The sequence below is a fragment of the Ursus arctos genome, unplaced genomic scaffold (assembly GCF_023065955.2).
Source record: "Ursus arctos isolate Adak ecotype North America unplaced genomic scaffold, UrsArc2.0 scaffold_7, whole genome shotgun sequence".
NCBI lineage: Eukaryota > Metazoa > Chordata > Mammalia > Carnivora > Ursidae > Ursus > Ursus arctos.
The window spans coordinates 64,584,821-64,598,689 of record NW_026623089.1 but is presented as its reverse complement, the minus strand read 5'-3'; the positions used below and the strand labels follow the sequence as shown (position 1 = coordinate 64,598,689).

The 13,869-nt window shown below is 31.9% G+C and overlaps 1 protein-coding gene across 2 annotated transcripts in view; it reads right to left on the bottom strand.

The window, feature by feature from the left end:
* Positions 1-485: 485 nt before the first annotated feature.
* Positions 486-13,869, bottom strand: part of IPMK (inositol polyphosphate multikinase) — a 43,485-nt gene continuing 30,101 nt past the window's right edge. For both annotated transcript variants that reach the window (XM_026504228.4, XM_026504229.4), the window contains exons 5-6: positions 7,228-7,309; positions 486-5,742 (exon numbers count right to left, since the gene is read on the bottom strand). In XM_026504228.4, the coding sequence (XP_026360013.1) occupies positions 5,120-5,742; positions 7,228-7,309 (705 nt within the window). In that variant the 3' untranslated portion in view covers positions 486-5,119. The remainder of the gene's footprint in view (positions 5,743-7,227; positions 7,310-13,869) is intronic.

Below are 13,869 nucleotides of genomic sequence, written 5' to 3'. Positions count from 1 at the left end.
GAACATGTACTGAATCTCTTATGCATCTTTTCAAAATCTCCAAAGCCAAATACAGTGCCTAATAGAGGGTAGGTGTTTGATAGTACCCTCTCTTTTTAATTAATGAATGAAAATAATTAGGTCACTAAGTAGCTAATTCGCAAAACTTCAAATACAGGCAAAACTATTTTACCCACTTCTGAAGTTTTACAATTATATATTTTCAGAACCAAGTCAATTTGTTTCTCCTACAGTTCACTTCCCCTATAAGGTTGATTCCAAAGATTTTGGTATATCTCACAGAAAAATATTCAGGCAAAACGTTTACATACTTTTTCATTTGCAATGCATATTTTTTTTCTATTAACAGCTTGCCTTAATCATCCTTGAATCCCTAATGATTCCTGTAGTTTTCTGGTACATAACATGCACTCAAATATTCGTTGAATAAGTTATTTTTAAATTACCATGAGTTTGTTAGCAGATTACAATTAATGAAGAAAAGCTCCAATGCAAAACATTTTAATAGGTTGTCAAATATACAGTTATTAGAATTATCTAAATATCACTTATAAAAATCGGTATATCACATTAGATGATTCTATAAAATAAAAACACAAATCACACGATGACAATAACCCCTGCAGTCCAAGAATACCCCCCATCAATACTACAAATTACAAACACATTTAAAAAAAGACATTGTGTAGACATTTAAACCAAAGTAACTTTGACTACACTAAATACATTCATTCATCAAGTACAATAAATTTAGCATAGTCACTAATACAATTTTAGGTGCAATTTCACATGCTTTCATAAATCTTCCAGTACAACTCCCTATAGTAAAGTGTCTTTGTGCACGCCAATTTCATTTAAATGCAGGAGCATTATACATATCATACTTGAAACTATTTCACTTCATAAACTTGTTAACATATATTGTAAGTGAACACCAGGCCAAATTTAACATGATGGCAAAGTTTAACAAATAAAATAAAATTTTTCAAAGTATATTCTAATTTATTTAATCACACTGATGCTATTTCCTCTTATTAGACACTATCAACATAAGTAACGAGAATTTAAACATCAAAAAAACAGAGACTCCAACCTTCCTAAAATATGAACAAGGATTTTAAGTAACCATATAATCACTCTGTAAGTCAAAAATTCCATATTCATTGCCAAATTTAAAATACCAGTGATTTGAAGATGAGACGAGGCCTAAAGTATTTCTACTAAATTGTAAAACACAATTTTAAAAATGTGCAGTAATTTGCTTGTGAATATGTAATGGAATGTTTTTCACAGTAATGTTCTCTTAAAACACTACTCTAAATGGACAGTCTAAAAATAAACGTACCTTTACCGGCAAGAAAAGTGAAAAATTAAGGCCTTTTTATTCTAACTATAATTACCTGAACTCAAGAGTCAAATAGAGGTTATAATGCTGCAAAGTATTATTTTTAACCTAACACATTGTCAGTTGCTTCATCTCAGCTCAATAATCATTACCTTATCTTTACACAAACTCAAATGCTAGTTAACTTTATTATTGTTAAATGCATATTTTTCTGTATCTCTATTTTAATTAGGTCCCCAAACCCACCCCATCTAGACAGAATGCAGAAAATGGTTAGGGCTTTGTCTGACTGGTTCACAACTGTATATTCAGGGGCCAAAAAATGTTGGGCACATGGTAGACATCCACTAAATATTTTTGAATGAATTAAGAAGTCTGGCCTACAGGCAACTCTACGTGTCTTCCCAAAGCACTGATAGACAATTGCTACCTCTTTACATGATCAAATTGACATTTTTTTTTTTTTTAAAGAAACTGCTGTCTAGGCTACAAAAATATTACAGGATGTAGTGGAAGGATAACTGAGGCTACAAACATATCAAATCAAGGTTAAAGGCACTGGATAAGGAAGATTATTACAAAGCATTGTAAACAATTTTAAGAGCAAATCAAGTTTTAAAGTATCAAATGTCTAACTGCTAAGAGTACTAAAATGATGACAATGTTTTAAAAACAGTGGACAAAATTTCTGTAATTTCACAAATAAAATTGTTTCATACCATTTTCTTTCATCCTGTATTTTCTACAATATTCCAAATCCTAGAAACAAATGTTTTCAGTTGCATGAATTATGAAAATTACAACTGAAATCTCTCAGAAAATTAATCCCTTTTTCTTAAGTTACATTATCAATTTAATATATAGACATTATAGAGATAATATAAAGAACATCACCTTAGAAATCATAAAATAGTAAATTACACTCAAAGTCAGAAAAAAAAGTTCTTATTCAGTTGAACACAATCTAAAGCCCCACAATAGCAAACTGTAGTGTAAAGAGGCATATTAAGTATGATCTTTCTAGACACATAAAATAAAGAATAATGAATACTGAGTTGAAAATACCACAAGCTCCATGTTAGAGCCACTTAATATACATATTTTCACAACTGTTTCCTGAAAAACTATATAGATAAAATATTTAGCACTTACCAACTTTTAATTTATTTAAATCTATGCAACTTCCACCCATATTAAAATATCAATTAGTGTAAATACTTTATTATAAAACTATTATACAATTTAAATTTTTATTAGAGAAATGTTTTATTCACTATCCACAATTTCTTGAAGTCCTTTTCATGAGTGCATTCCATAAGAAATACACTAAATTCATTATTTATGCTTCCTAGGGGGAAAAAAAAACCTATCATAATCCTATTAACCAAACTATATTCTTACTATGCTTATTTCTTAAACATGTACATGTTTAAATATGCTTGGTGAATAGTGATCATTCTTCCCCCGCAGTGGTAAATTTCAGCATAATGTTAAATTACTGGGCTAGACAGTAAAATATTCACATGTAGATTACATAAACAGATACTTATTCTGTGACATGTAAGCTTACTTATAAAGTAACATAAATGGGCATTGGATAACGGTAATAAAAATGTAAACAAACAGAATTAAATGTTAATCCCTTCCCTGAAAAACAAAAGATAAAAGCGCTTCTTGTTTTATTAAAACAAAACCAAAAATGATGTACTGTATCAAAAAGGTAAGACACCGGTTTTTACAAAACTGTATTTCCGAACATGGTAAAGACAATCTGGAAAGCTGATTCACACTTTTGAGCTAAAATGTGCAAAACGTCTGGTAATACTTAAATTTGTTAAATTCATTGTACATAGGCTGATACCATCCCATACAAAAAAGCCTCTTATTAAAAGACTCAAAATTGTTAATTATCTGAGCTTAAGAGTTATTGAACTACTGTCCAAATAACAACAAAAGTCTATATTGTAGAAGAAAAAAAGTAAAATTAAAAATTTTTTGACTATTTGGACTTGAAATTCATCCCCACAAATAAAGCTACAGCCAAAAACCATTTAGGCAGTAGAGAAAAATATGAAGTCTCTATGAAAAATACTTCTACTGACTCTAAATAAAAAATTAAAAACAAATTTTGCATAACAAAATGTATAAGAATTTTAAAGTAATTCAGCTTTAACAGATTTTTAAGCATAGAATTCATAAAGCATTTGGTACTTCTGTCTGTGCTCAGATATTTGCAAAGTACACTTAGAGAGGTTGGGAATGTGAGATAAACATAAAACTGTGATGCCTTCCTCCACACCAAAAAAGCCGCTTAGATTTAAAACTTTAATCTGTAATTCTAGGGGAAAAAGAGAGGGGAAAAGTCCAACAGCCCACAAATCTAAAACATTTTCCAGGAATATGGCAAAACTGTTAACTACTCAGATGTGTTGTTAGCAAATGAAAGTGCAAGTAATGCTTTCATACATATCTAACATATTTCTAAATTTAATTTCAAAGTTTTAAATGTTTTCAATAACAACTAGTTATTTTTTTTTAAAGGTGGTAAATGTGAAATGTGAAACAAAGATAATACATAAAAATCTAATTTTTCCAGGAAAAATAGCTATTATTCCCCGCCACCTATCACAAAATTAAATGATATTTTCCCTGTGGAATAGGATATAAAACTGTTTTGAGTAAGAGTGAAATAGAAGCATGTATTTAGATATGCACCAAACTCATAGAGATGCACCAATTTACACATAGTACTTCTGATAACACAATACTGGATGGTGTCCTTCACTACTTATCAGAATTCTGAGAAACACTTTTTAGCAACATATATTTATACTACTGCTGAACTAAATGGGGACATATAAACACATGAATTTTAAAAGAGAAAATTCTCAAAAGCTATTTAAAGGAGAAATAAGACAAAGCTTCAATCATCCACCTTTTGAAGCTGCAATTAGAGGAAAAGGTATTATATGGTTTATAGCACTTTTCACAATGTAGTAAATATATACCCCACTTTTCACATCAATGAAAGATTTTAAAAGAACCATTTTGTTCCTTGGAAAGATACTTCTCTCTTCTCCTAACCCTGGCAAGAATAATTATTAGTGAACTTAATTTCAAGATTTTTGTTGTTGTTCAATTATCTTTCTCATGAAGTATATTGAAATATGCATATTAATGGAAATTAAAGAAAAAATCTGCTTTTTGAATGCAATAATTCTAAATTGCTTTACTAAGAAGCACCTTTTGATATGCTGGTCTGAACTTTTAATATAAAACCTAAACAGTACTTAACTGTTCTAAAGTAGAATTTTCTCCAGTTTTAATAACTTCATACATAGTAATACTAAGGACATCAACCTGTGCTTTCTAGATTTTTTAAAACTGTTCTAATATTTTAATGAGTTTAGATATGGCTCATTGTCAAGGCTGGGTGGACAGAGATTTCATGACAAATTGGCTACAGAAAGCTAAATAAACTCTTAATGAGTGAATAATGGTTTGCATTTTGCTTCAGCCAAACAGATGTTTAAGCCATGTACCACCACATTCCCTGCTTAAGATTCCTAAGTTTCTTTATTCTTCATAGTTTTCTAATGAACAAATAATTAGTTTTCCTGAGTAAGATTATAAAAAAGATAACCCTTCTACCAAAAGTATAAAGACAAAATGTAGACTCACAATATAAATTTTTTACATAGCTTTACAAGTACAGAGATATTGACCGCTGCTTTTATTATGATTGCCCCATTCCTTAAAAAGACTGCAGAAGACTCAATTGTCTAAAATACTTTGCAGTACAGTAATTAAATGCTTCAGCCCATAAACATATCCCTCATCTATTGTGTTGCTAGGGAACACATGAGCAAAATCTATCATTCGCACTTCTGCTTCTGAAATCTCTTGGCAACCAGTGGGAATATGATAGAAAACTTTTTCCAGTTGGGAAAGTACATTTCCATTTAAATGTTCCTGTGACATGCTTTTCCACCCATTGTCTTGCTCTATATTTTCAACTTTCAATGAAGTCTGACTGTGATGCTTTTTTGAACACATTTTTCTGTGACGAGCATACATCTTGGACAAGCTTTTGCCTACTGAAGCATCTATTTTTCCATTCTCTGTGGAATTTAACACATGAAAGTTATTATTGTACTCCAGTACATCTGTGTCTGACAGTTGCCCTTTGGACAAAAACTTTTCTACCAAAGTTCTGTCATTCGATTTTGTAGTTGTTGGCCGAGATGAACCTTCATAAACAAACAGTAATGAACTTGCATAAAAGTTAAGCTGCTTCTGATTTTCAAACCACTGCAGAATATTCTCAATCTTCTGAATACTGGCAGCAACAGCATCTTTTCTTAAGCAGAATCCATTATGAAAAAACCTGGAGACTCCTATAAACAGGAAAATATTAGGATTATAATGAAATTATGAACTAGCTATCATGTGGGAAATAAACTCATCTTAGATACAATTCTTCAATTTCTTCCCATCACTCCTTGCAATTAGCTGAACAGGCAAAATTCGAGTGAGACATAGAAACTTGGACCTCAACTTAATTTCTAGTGAAGATTCTCTTACTAGAAGATGACACTTATGTAAAGTGAAATATACTATTTAGATTAAAAAAAATCATTACACAAAGACTGGTAGTTAGTTCTCTCTCTATATTCTCTTAAGGAATGTGACTCCAAGATTTGCTTCATTTGCTAGTGTAAGGGATTTGCTTTTAAGATTAACTGTTTGTTAGAATCACATTCAAGAGCTAATCTAAAATCTAGAGTCAAATCACAACTACTTATGGCATCAACAGTCCATTACCAAAATACCAAATCGTTACAATAAATTCTTTCCATTCTTAATAATATTGATTAAATCAGGCTTCACAAAAGTTAAGCTCACTTTGGGGATCAACACTACTCCAGGTTGAATATGTTATTCAAAATTGAGACTTCACATGTTTTAACCTATCAGATTATTAAGCCTCTTTTAAAGTTATTTATGCCTATTTTATCATATTTGAGAATTTATGGGTAAATATAATTTGATTTCTGCTCTTAAATAGTTTGTTCCCCCACTCTGGGACAGAAATTGCTAAAAACACATATTCACATTAGCCTGCAAAATATTTTAATGAAGAGCCAATCTGAATATTATCCTGCTATTGGTTAATAAACCAAGGCAAATACTGTTAAGATCACATTGTGTATGTTTGTTTTCTATACCTAAAATTAAAATTTTTCTTCAAACTATTTACACTACACGTAAGCTCTTTCCCATCTTAGGCAAAGCGAAGAATAAACTTCTTAATAGAATGTTATTTCCAGAAATCTATTAAGGTATCATTGTTTTTGTAATAGCTTGGCTATAATCATCTTGGAGGAATGTATGTTAACAGACTTTAAACTACTTCTAATGCCATTTATTTATTATGTAGTTCTAGAAGCTTATACTATACAGCTAAACTAGACATGGGAGATTTCCATAAAAATACATTACATACAACAATACACATTTTAAAGTCTCTTATGTAAAAAAAAGTTTTAATACACTATGATTTACATACTAGGATTTGAAAGACAACCTCTAGTTTCAGGACTTGAACTATAATGGCTGGTTCACAGATGTTCACTATTTTTCTATGCATAATAATAAGTAAGAAATAAACTAAAATGTAAAAGAAGGCATTCATAGACCCATGATTTTGGTGTATTACAAACCAGGGATTATGATTAATCCAATTATGTAAATTTAAGGGTTTATGTTTATTTATTATGGATTCGATCATTATACCAAAGAATAAAGATTGAAATTACTTTAGGATTATCTTGATAACTGTGCAGTAATAAAAGTATTGAAACAGGTTTTTCAATTCTTACCATCCTTTAGAGTTTCTTTTGTTAAGCTTCTTCCATAGTGCTGGTTTTGTGTCTCATAGCTGTCAGAATGAACATGGTAAACCTGTGAGAAAAAGCACTGAGTGTTAAAAACTGATCGTCCTTAACCATGTGGGGTTTACCCGCAATGCAAGGATAGTTAAAGATGGGAACATCTACTCATATTTCGTTCTAATGGATTTAAGAAGAAAAAAATTGCATCATATCAATGAATGCTGAAAAGGCATTTAAAAAATTTATATCCTCTATTGATGAAACTGATGAATATTTCCAATATGAAAGAATTATCGACATCAATCCACCAAAAGTTAGCCTAAAGATTAAGAAGGAAATAAGGAAACATCTGTCCTAGAATAAATACAAGAAGCTTTCAGAAAAAGTATTCTACCACAATGTTTTTTTTTTAATCATCTAATATTGTCCTGGAATTTCTAGCAAATATAAATAGACAAGAGAAAGGGTATAATAATTTGGAAAGAAGGAGATAAAAATATTACTCTTTGTAGATAATGGTTGTGTATCAGAAAATCAACTGAAAAACTAATACAAACAATAAGAACTTGAAATGGTGACTGAGTACAAATTGGTACACAGAAATAAGCTTTCATATTTACAAATAACCAGTTAGAAAATGTAATGGAAGACTCCATTACATGTGCAACAAATTAATAAAACACAGAAATTAAATAAGTTTAAGTCTATATAAAGATATCTTTAAAACATTCCTAAGACATATGAACACTCACCCATTGTTCTGAGAAAATTCAACATCATAAAAGGTATTAATGCTACTTAATCAACAACTAAAATGAGATTATAATAAAACAACTTTTCTTAATCATATAAGTTAATTCTGAAGTTCATATTAAAAAAACAAAAATAGGCAGGAAAAATCCAAATAAGAATAATGAGGGAACAGCCTTGCCATCCTACTAGATATTAAAACATATTTTTTATTTTCTGACTTTATTAACATGAGAAATATAATTATATATAGTGTACAACATGATTAGTTGCTATACATACACACTGTATAATGATTACTAAGATTGAGATAATTAACACATGCATCACCTCACAGTTAACTCATTTTTTGTGCATGTGTGGTGAGAAGGCTTAAGAGCTACTCTCAGCCAATTTCAAGTACATAGTACTATATTATTAATTATAATCACCATGCTGTACATCAGGTCCTTAGAACTTATTCATCCTGTAACCAAAAGTTTGTACCCTTTGACCTACATCTCCCCATTTCCCCTTTCCCCAAGCCCCTAGGAGCCACCATTCTATTTTGTTTCCATGAAATTAGATTTTTTTCTTTTTTCTTTGGTTCACATATAAGTGGTACTACACATCACTTGTCTTTCTTTGTCTGGTTTATTGCACTTAGTGAATGCCCTCCAGATTCACCCATACTGTTGCACAGCAAGATTTCCTTCTTTCTTGTGGCCGAATAATAATCCATTGTGTGTGTGTGTGTACACACACACAAACTACATCTTCTTATCCATTCATCTGTAGGTGACACTTAGATTGTTTCCATATCTTGGCTATCGTTAATGTTGCAATAAACATGGGAGTGCAGGTATCTCCAAGATACTGATTCCATTACAATATATCTTTAGAATCAAATACATGAGAAGTTTATATGTGATAACAGTATTTTAAATCAGTAGAAAAAGATGGATAATTTATTAAATAGTGATGGTGTCTTTAGGTAGTGATCTGGAAAAAAATAAGTTGTATTTATACCTTATACAAGGATAAATTCCAAATACATCAAATACCAAAATGCACAAAATGAAATGATAAAAGTGTCCCCATAAAGATTGAAGAATCCTTGAATAACTGATACTAGGGAAGGCATTTCCAACCACAACTCAAGTCTTGATACTTTAACACACACCCTCCTACCTATATACGATATGTTCCAGTCACCTTACATAAATTCCTGTTTCACAATATGCTCTACTTCTCAATTTTCTACCAGTTACTTTCCTTTGTTGCCAGTTCAAAAGACAGGTATCCCCTGCTGTTCAAAAGTTTGTGTAACGCCACTTTACTTTTACAAAAGAACTACATTAGTATCCGTATTTGCTAACCAAAAGATGTCTGAAGAGGATTTTCACTTCTATAAAGAAAGGCAAAAAGTGAAAATAGTGTTCAGCCTTTGTTTTGTAGTAACCTTTACAGAGGCAACACGAACCCCAGCAGCAAGAGCAGCACAACTAAACTCCTTCCCAGGGAACTGCACTCAGCATTCCAGCATCAAGCTGCCATACCTTTGAACTCTGAGTGTGTTTTATCTTGATGAATTTTGTGCATCCATTAGCAAGAGGTAGCCTAAGGTATCAGAAAAGCCTGAGGGGTTATTTTTTGGGTGTGGGAATACTCAAAACTTTTCCATATAAATTAATTGTAACTAAGTTTTCACTTGATGCCATTTCAGATTATAAAATGTTTCACAGGAACACTCTACTTTCATAGAGCAGGGAAAAACTACTATCTTTTCTAAAGTCACTCTGTAACCCTTCTCTCTTGACTCCCTTGCTCTTATAGGCCCTACTCTGCTTCTACTTCTTTTGTAATACATATCTCAATAAATCTTATTAAATCAATGATGAGTCTTTTTAAAGATTTTTTTTTCATTTTTTAAGTCATCTGTACATCCAGCCTGGGGATCGAACTCACGATCCTGAAACCAAGAGTTGTATATTCACTAACTGAGCCAGCCAGGTGCCTGAAAATTAATCTTTTTTTCTTTTTCTTTTTTTTTTTTTTTAGACTTTCTTTTCTTTTTTAATTTAAATTTTAGTTAGTTAACTTACAATGCAATATTGGTTTCTGGAGTAGAATTCAGTGATTCATCACTTACATACAATACCCTGTGCTCATCACATCAAGTGCCCTCTTTAATACCCATCACCCACCTAGCCCATACCCCACCCACCTCCCTCCATCAACCCTGTTTGTTCTCTACCATTAAGAGTGTCTTATGGCTTGTTTCCCTCTCTCCTTTACTTCTTTTCCCTCTTCCCATATGTTCATCTGTTTTCTTTCTTAAATTTCACATGAATGAGATCAAATGGTATTTGTCTCTGACTTATTTCACTTAGCATACTACATTCTAGCTCCATCCACGTTGTTGCAAATGGCAAGACTTCATTTTTCTTGAGTCTTATCATCTACACCATCTTGGGATCAATGAAATATAGTATAATTAATGAAAATCATTAAAAATAAAAGAATTCCTAGGGGAGCCTGGGTAGCTCAGTCAGTTAAGCGTCCAATTCTTGATTTCGGTTCAGGTCATGATCTCAGGGTTGTGAGACTGAGCCCTGTGTCAAGCTCTGCGCTGGCTGTGGAGCCTGCTTAAGATTCTCTCTCTCTCTCCCCCTCTGCCCCTCCCCCTGCTCTCACACCCTCTCTAAATAAATAAATAAATAAAAAGATCCTAAATCAGCACAAAAAATTGGCAAGTTATTCTACCCACAAAACCTCTTCTACTGGCTGAACACAGCAAAAAAATATTTAAATATATTTTAAATATCTGATATATTTGGTAAACTTCAGTCTAGTAAGTGATATCAAGGGATTTTTGTTGTTGTTGTTGTTTAGAGGCATGACTTTCCTGGAGGGAAATTTTTAAACTTAATGAGTATTAATTCTAAAATTATCCAACTCTATTATTAGTCTATAAACCCACTGTGACTAAAAAGTTCAATGAATTTACCACCTTCCAGAGAAATAAACTATTTGAAAAATTTAACCCTAACACGATATTCCTATTAAAATTCAAGGTTTATCTTCCAATTTTAATGTCCTAGAATTGTGTAAGTAAATCTATATTCACATCATTTTCATTAATTATCTCACACTTCAATCATATCCTTTCTCAGATAATTAAACAATATGTATAAAGGAAGTTATGAGAACAAAAATAACAGGAATACAAATTGACCCACATCCAAACTCGCATTTTTTTTGCAGGAACTGACAATTACAACTTAATCCTAAAATTCAAGTGTAAATTTAAGGAGGACCCAGAATTAGTCAAAACAGTCTTGAAAAAAGGAAGAATAAAATTAGAGCTATCACAATTTCTGATTTCAAAGCCTACTCCAAGGCTACATTAACAGACGGTGTGGCTCCAAAAAAATATTTGCAAATCATATATTTGATAAGGGGTTAATATCCAAAATACATAAAGTACTCATACAATTTAAAAGAAAAAAATCTAATTAAAAAAAATGGGCAGAGGAACCAAATAGACATTTTTCCAAGGAAAACATCCAAATAGCCAACAGGAACATCAAAAGATTCTCAACATCGCTAATCTCAGGGAAACACAAATCAAGACCACAATGACATGTTACCTCACACTTGTTAGAATGGCTACCATCAAAAAGACAAGAGAGAACAAGGATTGGCAAGAATATGGAAAAAAGGGAATTACACTCCTTTCCTGGGAATTATACTCAATATCTCAGCATCAAGCCACCAGAGCTTTCAACTATATAGTTCAAATGCTAGGAATGTAAATTGGATACAGCTACTACCGAAAACAGTATGGAGGTTCCTCAAAAAATTAAAAAACAGAACTACCATATGATTCAGCAATTCTACTTCTGGGTATATATTCAAGGAAATGAAAACAGAATTATCATAGAAATATGTGCATTTCCATGTTCACTGAAGCATTATTCACAATAGCCAAAATATGGAAACAACCTAAACGTCCATCAATAGATGGATGGATAAAGATATGCTGTACATATATACAATGAAATTATTCATTCATGAAAAAGAAGCAAATCCTGCCATTTGAAGCAACTAGGATGCACCTTAAGGGCATTATGCTATATAAAATAAGTCAGACAGAGAAAGACAAGAACTTCGTGGCATCACTCATATGTGGAGTCTCAAAAAAAAAAAAAACCAAACTCATAGAAACAGAGCAGAAAAGTGGTTGCCAAGGGCTGGGAGGTGGGGGAAATAGGGCAAAGTGGGTAAAAAGGTACAAATTTTCAGCTACAAGATGAATAAAATCTGAGGATCTAATGTAAAATATGGTGACTATAGCTGATAACACTGTACTGTATAATTAAAATTTGCTGAGAGTAGAACTGAAATGTTCTCTCACAAGTAAAAGATGGATGTGTTAATTAGCTAAGGGGAAATCCTTTCACATGTATATGTACATCAAATCACCATGATGTATACTTTAAATATCTTACAATTCTATAGGTCAACTATACCTCAATAAAGACTAAATTTAAAAAAAGTGTGATACTGGCATAAAGATAGATAACGTGGATCAAGGAAACAGAACTGAAAGTCCAGAAATAAATTCTCACATTTATAGTCAACTTATTTTCAAAAAGGGTGTCAAGACCATTTGATGAGGGAAAGAATGGTCTTTTCAACAAATGGTGCTGGAACAACTAGATATCCACATGCAAAAGAATTAAGTTTGTCTCCTTCCTCAAACCACACCCCCAAAATTAACTTAAAATGCATCACATATCCCAATGTAAGAACTAAAACTATACAATTTTTAGAAGAAAAATAGTAAATCTTCATGACTTTGGGTCAGGCAATGATTTCTTGGTTGTAACACCAAAGGCGTAAGCAATGAAAGAAAAAAAAATAGATTTCAAAATGAAAACTTTTGTGCTTCAAAGGAACTATCAAGAAAGTGAAATAATGTGAGAAAATATTTGCAAATCATATCTGATCAGGGATTTGTATAAAACTCATTAATAAAAAGACAAATAAGCCAATGTAAAAATAGCCAAAGGATCGGAATAGACATTTCTCCAAAGAAGATATACAAATGGTCAATAAGCACGTGAAAAGATGCTTAACATAATTAGCCATTAGGGGAATGTAAATCAAAACCATAATGAGATACCACTTCACACCCGTTAGGATGGCTATGGTTTAAAAAAAAAAAAGAAAGTAACATGGTTGGGCAAGGATGTGAAGAAACTGAAACACTCACAACATCAGTGGTAGGAAAGTATAATGATGCAGGAACTTTGGAAAAACACTTTGGCATTTCTTAAAAAGTTAAACTTAACCACAGGACCCACCAATTTCAAACTTAGAAATCTATCCAAAAGAAATAAAAACATGCACACGTAAAAAACTTGTACAGGGATGTTCATAGCCATAAAGTAGAAATAACCTAATGTCTATCAATAAATGAATGGATACGGGAAGCCTGGGTGGCTCAGTTGGTTAAGCATCTGCCTTCGGCTCAGGCCATGATCCCAAGGGTCCCAGGATCAAGTCCCACATTGGGTTCCTTGCTCAGTAGGGAGCCTGCCTCTCCCTCTGCCTGCTGCTCCCTGCTTGTGCTCTCTCATTCTCTCTGACAAATAAATAAAATCTTTTAAAAAATTAAATAAATGAATGGATAAAGAAAATGTGGCATATATGGACAATGAAATACTATTAACAATAAAAAGGAATACAATACTGATATATGCCACAACATGGCTGAACTTTTAAAAACATTAAATGAAAGAATCCAGTCACAAAAGACTACCTATTATATTGTATGATTCCACTTATATGAAATGTCCAAAAGAGGCAAATCTATAGGGACAGAAAGTAGAA